Raw genomic sequence first — 12,688 nt, forward strand, 5'->3', positions numbered from 1 at the left:
CAGCTCAGCAAACTTACAGTGGCATGGGGCATGCATCTGTAATAGATTATTTTTTGGCCAGTTTGGCTTTGTGGCCTAAAATCATAGACCTTAGTGTTCCCTTTCGCATTGAAAGTGATCATAATCCCCTGATAATTGAGATGGACTTCCAACTAACCAGGGAGGATAGTGTTATGATGACTACCCCAAGTAGTGACTTAAGAATAGTGCAATGTGGGAGAAGAATCCGATGGGCAGCCGTGAAATTGTCCACTGAATCTATGGCAAAAATATATCGAGATGTAATCCCCCTGCTTGAAAGGGTAAATCTTACCCTTATCAATTCCTTGGGTATTGATATGGGTGAACTTACGGGTATCCATAGGGAATTGGTCTCAATATTAAAGGATACCTTCTATAAGACAGGTCTTGCTAAGCCTAAACTTCGTAATGATGGGAACCCATGGTTTAATAGGTGCTGTAGGGATGTGAAAGCGGCATTACTGTTGGCCCTAAGTCAAGGCAATAGACTTTGTGTTACAGAAGCCAGGCAGGCATACAAGAAAATCTTAAGTAACGCAAAATTAGAATGGGAGGCAGATCGTTGGTCTGCTATTACATCTGCACTCGTGGCAAAGGACCCAAGGTCATTTTGGAATCTTGTCTATACTGGAAAAACAGAGGGCAGGACTACAATTGCCCCAAACATCCCTGAAGAAGCATGGTCCTCTTATTTTAAAGATCTTTATTCTCTCTCCTCTACACTTATAAGTGAGCTCCCACCGAGCCTATTGGCTCCGAATCCCATGTGGTCAATACAACCATTCACGTTGGTCGAAGTCCAGTCGGCCATTTTAAGCATCCAGCCGAACAAAGCACCGGGACTGGATGGGATCCCAGGTGATTTATATAGAGAAGAACCGACAGTTTGGGCCCCATACCTTCAAGTATTATTTAATGCGATATTGCAGGGGTTACCACTTCCAAGTACTTGGCTGGGGGCGGAGATAATTCCCATTCTTAAGAAGGGTTCTCCGTTCCAACCCTTTAATTATAGGCCTATTAGCCTTATCGATGTGACCCAAAAAAATGTATGCCAGGCTCCTGTTACAACGTTTACAGGCTGGGTCTAAGGATAACAACATCTTGACCCCGCTTCAGGCGGGATTTAGGGCTAAAACATCAACAATAGACCAACTATTCCGGTTGCAGGTCCTTCATTGAAAGCATGTGGTCTTGGAAGGGGGTAGTCTATATCTTATATTTGTGGACTTAAAGTCCGCATTCAACTTGGTGGACCGGAACCAGCTATGGACCATTTTATTATCAATGGGGGTTCCGCCATATTTATGTCATCAGTTTAAGATTCTACATGAAGGCACTTTTGCTAGAGTTCGTTTTGGCAGGCAAGGTCAGTTAACCGGACCATTTCCGATTGAGAATGGCGTTAGACAGGGCTGTGTGCTTGCCCCGTCCCTGTTTTCCCTCTTCCTCAACGGGCTTATTGAAGATCTCCTTGCCATAAATGACATTGACTCCCCCAAATTGGCTGCCCAAAGATTTCCCGCATTAATGTTTGCGGATGACACGCTGCTGCTTTCTAAATCCCCAATGGGGATGCAGCGGGTGTTGAATCAGTTTGCCAAATTCCGTAATAAAAGGACCAAGTATATGGTTTTTAATGCTAGTACCGTTAATTGCCCCCATCCAATGATGGAAGGTAGACCCCTCGAAAGGGTTCCAACTTTTAATTACCTAGGTTTAACTTTGAATGACAAAATGGGGTGGGGTCCTCAATTGGCCAAGGCCAATTTAAGATTAACCCAGGCAGCTGGGGGTATCCTAAAAGTGCAGAAGAATTGTACCCACAAGTGCCCCCCTTGAAATCTTTAGAGTTCAAGCCAGGGCATCATCCCTTTATGGGGCGGAACTCTGGGGACATACAACAGCAAGTGACCTATCTATAACAGAAAATAATTTTATAAGGCAATTACTGGATTTGCCAAAAAGTACTCCCTTGGGCCCGCTCAGATTGGACTTGAATATTCGCCCAATCCCAGACGCTATTGCTGCTCGGCCCCTACTTTATTGGAGGCAGCTGTGGAGCACCCCTGAGCTGGTGAATTACAAGGAGGAGCTCAAAGTAGTCATGGCTTCATTAGGATCTGGTAGGATCTCTTGGCTAACATTTGTAAGACAATCACTTACATTGACTGTGCTCGAGGATCACTGGTTAAATCCCGAGGTCTCCTGCCCAGCCATTTCTAAGAAAACCATGACATGTGTGGTAAAAGACTTTAATTTAAGGAATCTCTTCCGCTCAGTAAAAACCTCAAGCCTAACCGACATCTTTTTGGATGTTAAGTCTTTTTATAGCTTTGAGCCGGAGATTGATGTAATACAACCCACTTTGGCGAAGAAGCTCTATTTGCAATTTAGATATGGCACCTTGCCTTTTTACTCGAACACTGATAGGTGGACAGGGGGTCCGGGACGCCCTTGCCCAGGTTGCCGAACTGAGGAAGAAACCACTGTACATGTTATCCTTTTCTGTCCAGCATATGTTAACATCAGGAGGAAATGGATAATTCAGTTGTGTAAAAATCTGGGTGTAAAGCAATATTTGTTTTTTTTTTAGGATTCTAAAGACTGATACCAATGCAGTGATTGTGTCTACAGTAGCCAAATATTTGCTTTCTATGTGGTCAATTCGAAGGAATTTGATAATTAACATTGCTACATATCTACACTAAGTCTATTGGATAATGAGAGAACAGATTGTATTTTATTTAGCATAATGATCATTGTTTTAACAATTTTAGAGTCCTAGACACTATTTAAATTTTTTAAGTCTTAAAGGATATGTTTAATAACTTAGCTATACAACAGTGATTATATGTATGAATCATATTGACTGATTAATTATTGTATAGAATTGTTTTACTCTTTTTTTATGTGCTTTTATGGTAAACCAAACCGCAATAAAGCTTGAATGATGATGATGATAATTTAGTAAAGAGGACATAGGAAACAAAGAGAACTACTTTTTCTGTCAAACGAAAGAAGGAAGCAGTTACATATGGCCTTTATGATTTATACAGAAAATCAGCTATTAGGAGTACCATACAGCTGTTACTGGTAAGCAACGATCGGTAAATCGGTAACAGCTTAAAATGAATGTATGCTGTGTACTTTGCCATACCCAAATGGAACCCAAAGATTACTATACCATTGCCTTGACCAACTCTGGTTTAGAACTGAAAGAGAAAGGGGTTCATCAACGCAGAGAAGGTTTGGCTAATCTAATACTGCTGATTTAAGTGGGAGACTCCTCATGTTTTTTACCCACAAGTAGAATTATTGTTAATTTCCCGTGCTTAAACCCTCCTCCATTTCAATATAAGTAAATGGGTATATGTTCCTCATATTTGTTGTTATAATGCTGGGCCCAGTGGCAACCTGAAAATATTTTGAACTGACCTGCTGTAGTGTACAAAAAATCTCTAACAACTGAACAGAAATTCGAACAACACATTTTTTTACCATGACTTTAAAGCAAATCATTTATAAGCAATATACTATTGTAAAATTCTCAACCATTAAACAAAAAAAGAAAACATTATTAGGGTTTTTCTGAACATACATCATATTACCGTGATACAGTCTGCACATTCAGGTGAGGACAGCGTCAACAGTGCATTGCACATCTAGACCCTTAGGGACTGATTTCGATGTTGGGCGGAACTCCTTCCGTCCAACTCGGTCCTGGGACCGACCGACACCCAGTCAGTGGTCCTGACCACCTCATTAGGATGCGACCGAACACTGTTCTGTCACATTCCTACATTTCACTGTTGGAGCATGCATTACGGTCGTAAACCGGCCATAATGCATGCTCCCATAGTGAAATGGGAGGTGCAGTTCATCCCTGCACCCTGTGGCAGGCACCTCGAGGTGCATGGATCAACAGGGTGGCACCATAGGTGTCCCCTCGGCCTCCAACCAGGGGCCATGCACCAAAGGGGGCCCTGCTGGGGGCCCACAAACACGCTTTCTGACATGGTTTCCATGTCGGACTGGCCAGCATGGAAACCATATCGGAATCCATGTATTGTAATCTCAAGGGCGGAAAGGCCAGAACTTAAGATTAATGGTCGGATTCCGACAGGCAGGTTTACTTTCCGACCGCCTATATCTTGATTAGGAAGTCGGAAAGTAAACAGAGGAGCCCATTAGGATGTGGCTCAGAAGGCTCCGACCGTCGGTCAGTCCAGGCATCAAGTCCTCACCAGCATCCGCCATGAGGCAACTGTTGGTATATTGCTGCATATCTTTTGCATACACCTAGTCCAGCATTAAGAAATTACCCAGAACACCCCAGTATCTCCAGTGATAGGCTGCCATACTCTTAGCAACACCTTAGTAAGGTCTAACGTCACCGGCGCAAATGGACTTGCAATCCTGTCTGGATTTTTCCTGTCTGCCCAAGACTGGATCAGCCAGTTTAGCTGAGCCACTAAAGAGTAAACCTCAAAATCAGGAATTGACAGTCCCCCAGTCACCCTGGAGCGCTAGACCATGGCCAAAGCTACCCGTCTATGATCCGCCCCGTATAAAGGTGGTAACCAGTAAATCCAGGTTTCGAAACATTACTTGTGGGATCCAGCCCTGGAGAGTGCCAAAGAAGTAGAGGAGATGCGACAAGGCCACCAGATTCTGGATAGCAACAGGGCCTGGCAGCGAAAGCGGCAGCGTCTTCCAAAAATCTGCAGAAGAGCAGCGGGAACAGATGACTAAACCTGCGCTGCCTTCTAAGAGGTCAGTGGGGTCATGATAGATCTTCACCCCTAGATATGCAGCGGGGTTCCCACTGGAGGTGTTCCAGATCTTCTGGTGGGCCTCTATTTGGTGCCCTAAGGAAAAGCCTGGATTTCTGCCAATTTACCTTCAGGCCAGACAGTATGGCAAAGCTTCCCAGCATGTTCCTGGTTCCATTTAGATCTTCCTCAGTATTGCGGAAGAAAAGCTGGAGGTAACCTGCAGATAACACACTGCGGTGTTGAGAGCTCCGAATGTCCAAGCCCCTTTTACCACGATCCGTTCGCGCAGAGCTAGCCAAAGGCTCCATAGCCAACGCAAACAGCAGGGGGGGGCAAATGGCACCCCTGCCGCGTTCTGCGCTCTACCACCTGGCTCTCAGAGATGGTTTTTCCTATATGGACTCTGGCAGTCGGGTTCGTATAGAGGAGTCTCGTCCATGCCAGTAAGTTTCTGCCCAGCCCTATGTGCATCAGTACTTCATAGAGGTAATGCCATTCAAGGCTGTTGAATGCTTTCTCTATGTCCACCGCAAACACACAATCGCACTGCTGCATTTGCATAGTCATCAGCATCAAAGACAGCCAGCAGTCGTCTGATGTCTATGTCTATGGCTGTGCTTCGGCCCGGTATGAATGCTGCCTGATCTTAGGGTATCAATTTGGGTAAGAGGGGCAGTAGCCTGGCCGCCAGTATATTACTCAATATTTTGTAGTCGATATTTAACATTGATAGCAGCATATATGCTGTGCAATCGTGTGCCAGCTTCCTCGGCTTCAGGAGAGGTATTATGTAATATTCTCAACCATCATCAAAAACAACACATAACTCTTCACATTTTGTAAAATTCAGTTGCTTTAAAAAATAAAAATAATAATAATAATAATTTTAAAAAAAAAATATATATATATATATATATATATATATATCTATAGAGAGTGAGAGAAATCTTATTGTGCCTCATTTGGCAGCAAAAAAAGGATAAAGCTTTAGTCTACCACTTAATGCACATATGATGTTGGGTTGTAAATGGGTAGTCTTAGGGCGATGTTAATCTTGTTAACTGGACCTCACGCTTATTGACGAGAATTGTATATTTTTTTTCCCCCATGTTAAATAAGGTGAAGGTGTGAAATCAAGCCCTCTATGTATTGGAAAATTAATTATGTGTGTGAACTTTATCCTCCTGTATATTCTCCTGTGTGGTCACTGTTTAATATTGAATCGGTGTTGCAATACATCACATTTTGATAGAATGTTACACTAAAAACAATCTTTCCTTTTCAGATGATATAAAACTAAAGGGACTCGCGGCACCCAGCAACCTGTCAATGAACCAGACCCTTGAGGGGCATGGAGGTATGTTTCTCGTTCTACTACATGTTGCTAGTTTCTGGGGTTGCTGGTCATATTTTGACTAAGCATTATTATGTTGACTCTGACATTTTGTTTGATACCTGGTTTGGCAGAGAAGCCTTTTACAATCGATCTACCCAGGAACCTTTTTATTAATCCCACCGCCCTGTTATTCCAGATATAAGTTGAGGAGGGCTTCTGGTATACTTCTCAGAATATTAACTGTCTACAGATGGCGAAGTTAAAAACAATTTTCGAATCTTTAAAATTAGTAAATTTAATAACCCACTGTCCATTACTTTATGATGGTCCGCCAGAATGGCACCTGCTCTTTCACACACTATTTCTGTAATAACAATTGACACATGCTGGTTCCCCAGGATTCATTCTAATCCTACATTACATCCAGTAATGTAATTTGTGGGTCCATAGTGGTCGTTATGCCAGTTAATACTTTGTAGAAGTACTACTTTGTGAATATATGACCAATAACCTGAAATTATTGAGCATTCTTATATTGTGTGGTAATATGTACTTATGGATATATTGCAGCATAAAAGGTTAGGGCTAGACCTTTTGCTGGCTCTCTATATATGTATGCACTTCTTTTTTCAGGTGCTGTTCAGGTGGTGACTTGGAATGAACATTATCAGAAGCTGACCACAAGTGATCAAAATGGGCTTATCATTGTATGGATGCTGTACAAAGGTAAAGTTCGATGCCAAATACTTGTCTACATTTACATGTAGGTATCATACGGATATGTGGGCTACGTTGTCGTTGTGCCATTCTTCTAAATACATATGTATTTACTCTGTGCTATTGAAAATAAATATAATTAAATGACACCTTATTGGAATAAATATAATAAACCTACATTTACACATATATTACTACAGTGAAGGTTTCAAAATCTATGTTATTACCATAGTTCAGCCTAACTTGATGAACCACTGTTTTCTGCCTTCCAATTCTTAGAATTTATGATTTTTCTGAAAATTGTGAATTTGAGAAAATTGGGCCTGTTATAAAGTAATAATTGTTGTGTTATCGTGAAGTCATTCAAAATCACACTTTGTCCTTGACATTATTTTTTCAGTTTTTGTAGCCCATAAGCTATGTCTCTGAGTGCCCACTGGCACTTTCCTGGTGTTGGGCATCCCTTTTTCTGTGCATTTTTCTTTCGGCATTGCTAAAATTGCGGTTTTAAAGTTGGCGGAAAAAGATGTATGATGCCCTTCATCAGCCAATCAAGTCTTGAAAAATTAAAATGTGATTGACCAAAATTGTCAATATGCAAACTTTTCTGACATAGTGTCCACCCTCTATAGAACCCCCTTTGTAACTCAAACATCTCAAAAACCACTGGATGGATTCACTCCAAACCAATGACGGCATGCTTTCTGAGTCCTACACTGATGCAAAGTTTGGCAGAAATCCATTCAGTGGTTTTTGCTGTAGCTTTGAGTGTTTGAACAAGAATGTCCCCTGCATAGTAGGCAGGCGTGTCCCTCAGTCCTGAGTGCCTGACTCCAGGTGAAACTGACTGATATTTTGGCTCCGGTATCATGCTAATCTAGCACGTGCACAGAGCCTAGTCCTGCCATTGAAAATATAAGTGAGTACTCTGTATAGCATTTGTAAGAGCTGCTGTGCAACCAGAGCTGGTTTCTACAAGACCGTCAGTCTCCCATAAGTGGGACATCACCTTAAGGCAATAATTTCTACTGGAGTAGCAGGCTGTATGCCTAAAAGCATAGAATCCTGCCTCCTGAAAACAAAAATGAGTGTGCCTGGCCTGCAGGAGGAGATACTGTCCAGAAGGAGCAGCCCTACGTGTTCCAGTGTGAGGTTCCCCAGAGAAAGCTGACAACCTAAGAAAAGCTAACCAGGAAGACCTGTGCTGTGAAGGACCCCCCCACCCCCAGTTTCTCTGTGTAGTTTCTGAGTGAGTTGCACAATGACAATACAAGAACATGTCATCCAATCATACCTGGCAGTTAATCACGGGTTCCAGAGACTTATGCTGTCATTTCCAATGAGGATAGGAAAGCTGCGTCATAGCTGTAGCGTAGAACCATTATAGGCCTGGACACAACTGCCTGACAGCCCCACTGCCAAGGATTTAGCCTGGTGGCATCCAACTGCCACTGCTCAGCACATGAATGCAGCTAACCAAAGGGACTGCTGCTGCTTAAGTCAAGTGTTGCCACAGAGCCCAGCCTCACTGAGTCCTCTGATGAAGCTCTCCCCAAGAGAGGCTAGGGCCACAACCCTCAAAAAAAGAGTCAATGCCATGAGGGCAGGGTGCAACATGTGTCCGCCACACAGCCCGGACTAACACTAACAGCCAGCAGGTAAACCGTGAGGCTTAGCCTGCACCATAGGGCAAGAAACTGAGGCTCACAGTTTCTCTCTTGAGACTGTTGCAAAAGGAACAGTACCAACATTGGACTGAGTTGTGCATTGAGAACATTTGAACAATCTGCACCTGAGCCTAATCTTGCCTGAATCCATAGATGTTTGAGGATGATAATCACGGAATCTTCTCCATAGTGGGAAGGAGAACAATTACTGTGAAGGAGGAAGGTGTGTACCTCACTCTTAGAACGCAACACATTACAACCTTGTAGTTTGTACCCATCAAATTTTGTAGTACTAAAGTATTTTCTTTTTCCATGAAAGGTAAACACTGGGCTGGACATTATGTTTTTGTATCTTTTGGTTGACTGTTCTAGCTCTTGGCCCACACACTACCTCCCTGATAAACCTGTAACTGCTCGTCCATCGCTACTCTGAGAGTCAAGTGTGGAAATGATTGTACTTGGCCCATTTTAAAGAGGTAGGATCGACCCCAGAAGTCCAGTGGCAAACAACTTCAAACTGTACTGTTGGGGCCCAGTAGCCCCTCTGCCCTATGCTCCCTCCGCTGAACAGGGATTGGCAGTTTAAACAGCATGTCATGTGGGATCAAAAATGAAAAAAACAATATTTTTAACCCCTTTGTTTCCTCTCTTCTCCTCTACCTAACTGCACAAAACTTTGTGTGCTGGATCATAGCTGCATAGTGATTGCCAATTTATGTGCATATTGGCCTATGTGGAAAAGAGTTATCAGTGCCTTTTCAATGGAACGCTGTCGTGAAGCATAACACAGTGGTAGCAGTGTGATATAGATATATAGATATATTCAAAATTAGGTATAGTGAGGTTTTACTTTCCAATGAAAAGTTCATTTTTACTTGTGCTTTTAACTTTGATACCACTTGACAAATCTGCATGAAATTTGCCAGTGAAATAGCATTAGTGGATAAGCTGCAGAAAAGTGTGCCTTTGATTGGGTCGTTATAAATCTGTTCAATAGTTTTTGAGAAATTGCCTTTATAAAGAAGTGTTGAGAAGGCTTTAAAGGCTTAATTATTGAATATCTTGAGTATGAGAACCCAGATTTGTTAAGCTGTCCACAACAAAAGTTTAAAAATAGCTACAACCATCATTATGTGTGACTCCACCCCGTCAGACTGCTACTCAGCTATGTTCATATGTCCACTTCCAGTAACATACAATCGTGCACCCATCATGAAATGCCACACACCCACCATCAGGCACCCACGTAGCCACCGACATAGACCAAGGCATGAACCATCAGACACACTGTAGAGTAACCGCTTTTAGAGTATAAGCTTTATTGATTGAAACACCGGATACAAAGAGACAATCTTCCATGACGTTCCTTCCACTCCAGCCGTCTCCAGTGAACTGTCATAACGATCCAGAACACTCATATTTAAAGACACGTGACTTCTAAGAGAAGTTGGGGGACCCACTCTTTCACCCCTAAAAATTGTACCATTTTTAACAGATAATTTGCATCTTACTGCCCACATGTTCCTCAAATGCTTATCCAAACTTTATTAGGCCATCCATGCTTAACCCATCCAAGTATTTGTAGCAACTTATTTTACTCCAAATTTTCCTTCCTCCAAATATCTTCAGACACTCAGGAGCCCTTGGACATGGATAAGTGCTATACTCAAATCATCCCACTCATTCCTCTCGCATTTATGAGCAACAGAGGGCATGCGAGAAAGGAAATCAGCCAAACATTGCTTTTCCCTGGAACATATTCCATACTGTATATAAAATCCTGAAGACACATTGACGTCCTAGTAGATGCATTGAATAGCCCCTCTGTAGTCAAAAGTTTCACGAGGGATTTGTGATCAGTGCGAACAGTGCACTGTTTGCCCCAGATGAACAAACTGAAATGTTCCGTACCCCAAACACAAGTAGGAGTCTCCTTTTCAATGACCGAAAACATCTCTTCAGCAGGTGACCGTGCACATGAAGCATATGCTATGATTAATTCCTTCCCATCTTTATCAATTTGGGATAAGACACCTTCCAGACCCTTATTGCTAGCATCAACAGTAACGATGTTCCTGAATTTTGGATTAAATCCTTTAAGCACTGGAGCCTAAGCAAATGCTTTTTTGACATCCACAAACTCTCTCTTACACTGATCGGACCAAACAAATGTAACCTTATTTTTCAATAGCTGTCTTATAGCATACCCTCTGCTTGAAAATCCCTTTACAAACCTATTATAAAATTCAATTTGGCCCAAAAAGGACCTGAATTCTTCTTTATTAGTGGAATGGACGCATTGAGAATTGTCTCCACAATCTTGGGTTTGGTTGCTACCCCTTCACCACACAGTACATAGCCCAAATAAGTAATAAAGTGAACAGCAAATTTTAATTTAGAATGCTCAATGGTCAATCTATTGCTTTCCAGTACTTCCAACACATTCTCCAAGGCTTTATCATGTTCTGATCTGTCCTTACCAAAAAAGAATAGATCAGCCTGGAAACATTTTACTGTAGGATTTTTTCCAAACAAATGATTCATGACCTTCAGGAAAAGAGCTGCAGCTGATGCCAGCCCAAAGGGTAATCTTTTATAATGAAAACATCCCATTGGGGTAATGAAAGCCGTTATGGGTTTGCTTTCTTCTTTAGGCGAATTTGGGGATATGCAGCTGAGTGGAAAACCTATGAGCATTCTTCACTAAAGCGAGCATCTCTGAAATTTTTGGTACGGGAAATGTATCTATAACCATTTTGTTGACATGGCGCAAATCAATGCAGATCCTGATTTTTCCATTGCAATGCCATGCCACAACAACCAGAGAAATCCATTCTGAGGATTCTATATGTTCTATAACATCAGTTTCAACTAACTTTTCCAATTCACTTTCTACCTCCTTCCTGAGGAGAATTGGTATATTCCTCACTTTATGCGTCTTAGGACATGCGTCATTTTTTAACACAATGCAATGCTCAAAATCTTTCAACTTGCCAATTTTCCCATTAAACACCATTGGAGATTTTTTAAACATACTTGCACCAACACTCTCCCCTTCATCGATTACCATCACGGGCTCTGGACTATTAGGATTCAAAATTATACTTAGAGTTCTTTAATCCCTCCAACCCAAAACTGAGGGACCATTTTTTGCAATGTATAACTTTCCCATCTATTCTCTGTTTTTCAATCTGAAGACCAAGTTTCTGAACCCTATTAAATCGATCTTTTCTCCAGAAAATCCCTTCGTATTAATGTCAGGTTCTAGTACGTTACATCCCAGCTTCTCTACGAACTTAGAATTCCACACATCTTCAATAACTATTGTGAACGGACACCCTGAGTCTGCATACATCTGTACCTCCACACCTCCTATTGTCATCATGCATACAGGTTTTTTCTTCTCTCCAGCGTTAGCATCATGGAAATTCAACACAAAGGACTGTTGTTGATTCATGTCATTAATATCACAATGCATAACCTACGTGACACCATCCCCCTCTTCACTGGAGGTACCTTCATGCACACACTTAACCTTAAAACTCTTCTTTTTTCTACACACTCTTGCAAAATGTCCGGTCACCCCACATACATAACACCTTTGTTTAAGTGCTGGACAAGTCTGAAGTTAAATGTGAAACACTGTCCCATCTGTAACACCAAAAACCATCCCTTTTTGTATTATCAAACATTTGACCTTGATCTCTTTTATTGAGATCCTGACTTTTTACACCATCTTTTTTTATTTTGGTTAAAACCCCTGTTTTTATTGTCCCTACACATTCTACTGAAATATCATTGTGTCTCACTTTTAAAGCTTTGGCACTACGACTTGAAAGTTCTGCCTTTCTCACAATCGCCAAAATATCCTCCAAAGCAGCATCTCCTTTTATCCACGACCTTTCCTGTATAGCAGGATTACAAGCATGCATAACCACTTTATCACGTATGAATTGTTTTTCGAAATGATCAAATTTGCAATGGTCCGCTAATTTTTTAAATGATGCAACCTACTCATCAAAGCTTTCTTCAGGTTCCTGCTTTCTCTGAAAAAAATGTAAACCTTACTATACCCACGCAAACTTTTCACGTAAAATGATAATCGAAATCTCGCAAGCCATTTACAAAAACCTTTGAATCCCCACTTCCTGTACTTTTTTTCATTTGGC

At 41.7% G+C, this 12,688-nt stretch overlaps 1 protein-coding gene across 1 annotated transcript in view; it reads left to right on the forward strand.

Annotated features, from left to right (window-relative positions):
• The window catches only part of WDR35 (WD repeat domain 35), a 515,604-nt gene that overhangs the window by 64,184 nt on the left and 438,732 nt on the right, over positions 1–12,688 (forward strand). The window contains exons 3-4 of the mRNA XM_085610631.1: positions 6,085–6,156; positions 6,769–6,861. Coding sequence (XP_085466757.1) covers positions 6,085–6,156; positions 6,769–6,861 — 165 coding nt within the window. The remainder of the gene's footprint in view (positions 1–6,084; positions 6,157–6,768; positions 6,862–12,688) is intronic.

The sequence above is a fragment of the Triturus cristatus genome, chromosome 6, assembly GCF_964204655.1.
Source record: "Triturus cristatus chromosome 6, aTriCri1.1, whole genome shotgun sequence".
Lineage (NCBI taxonomy): Eukaryota > Metazoa > Chordata > Amphibia > Caudata > Salamandridae > Triturus > Triturus cristatus.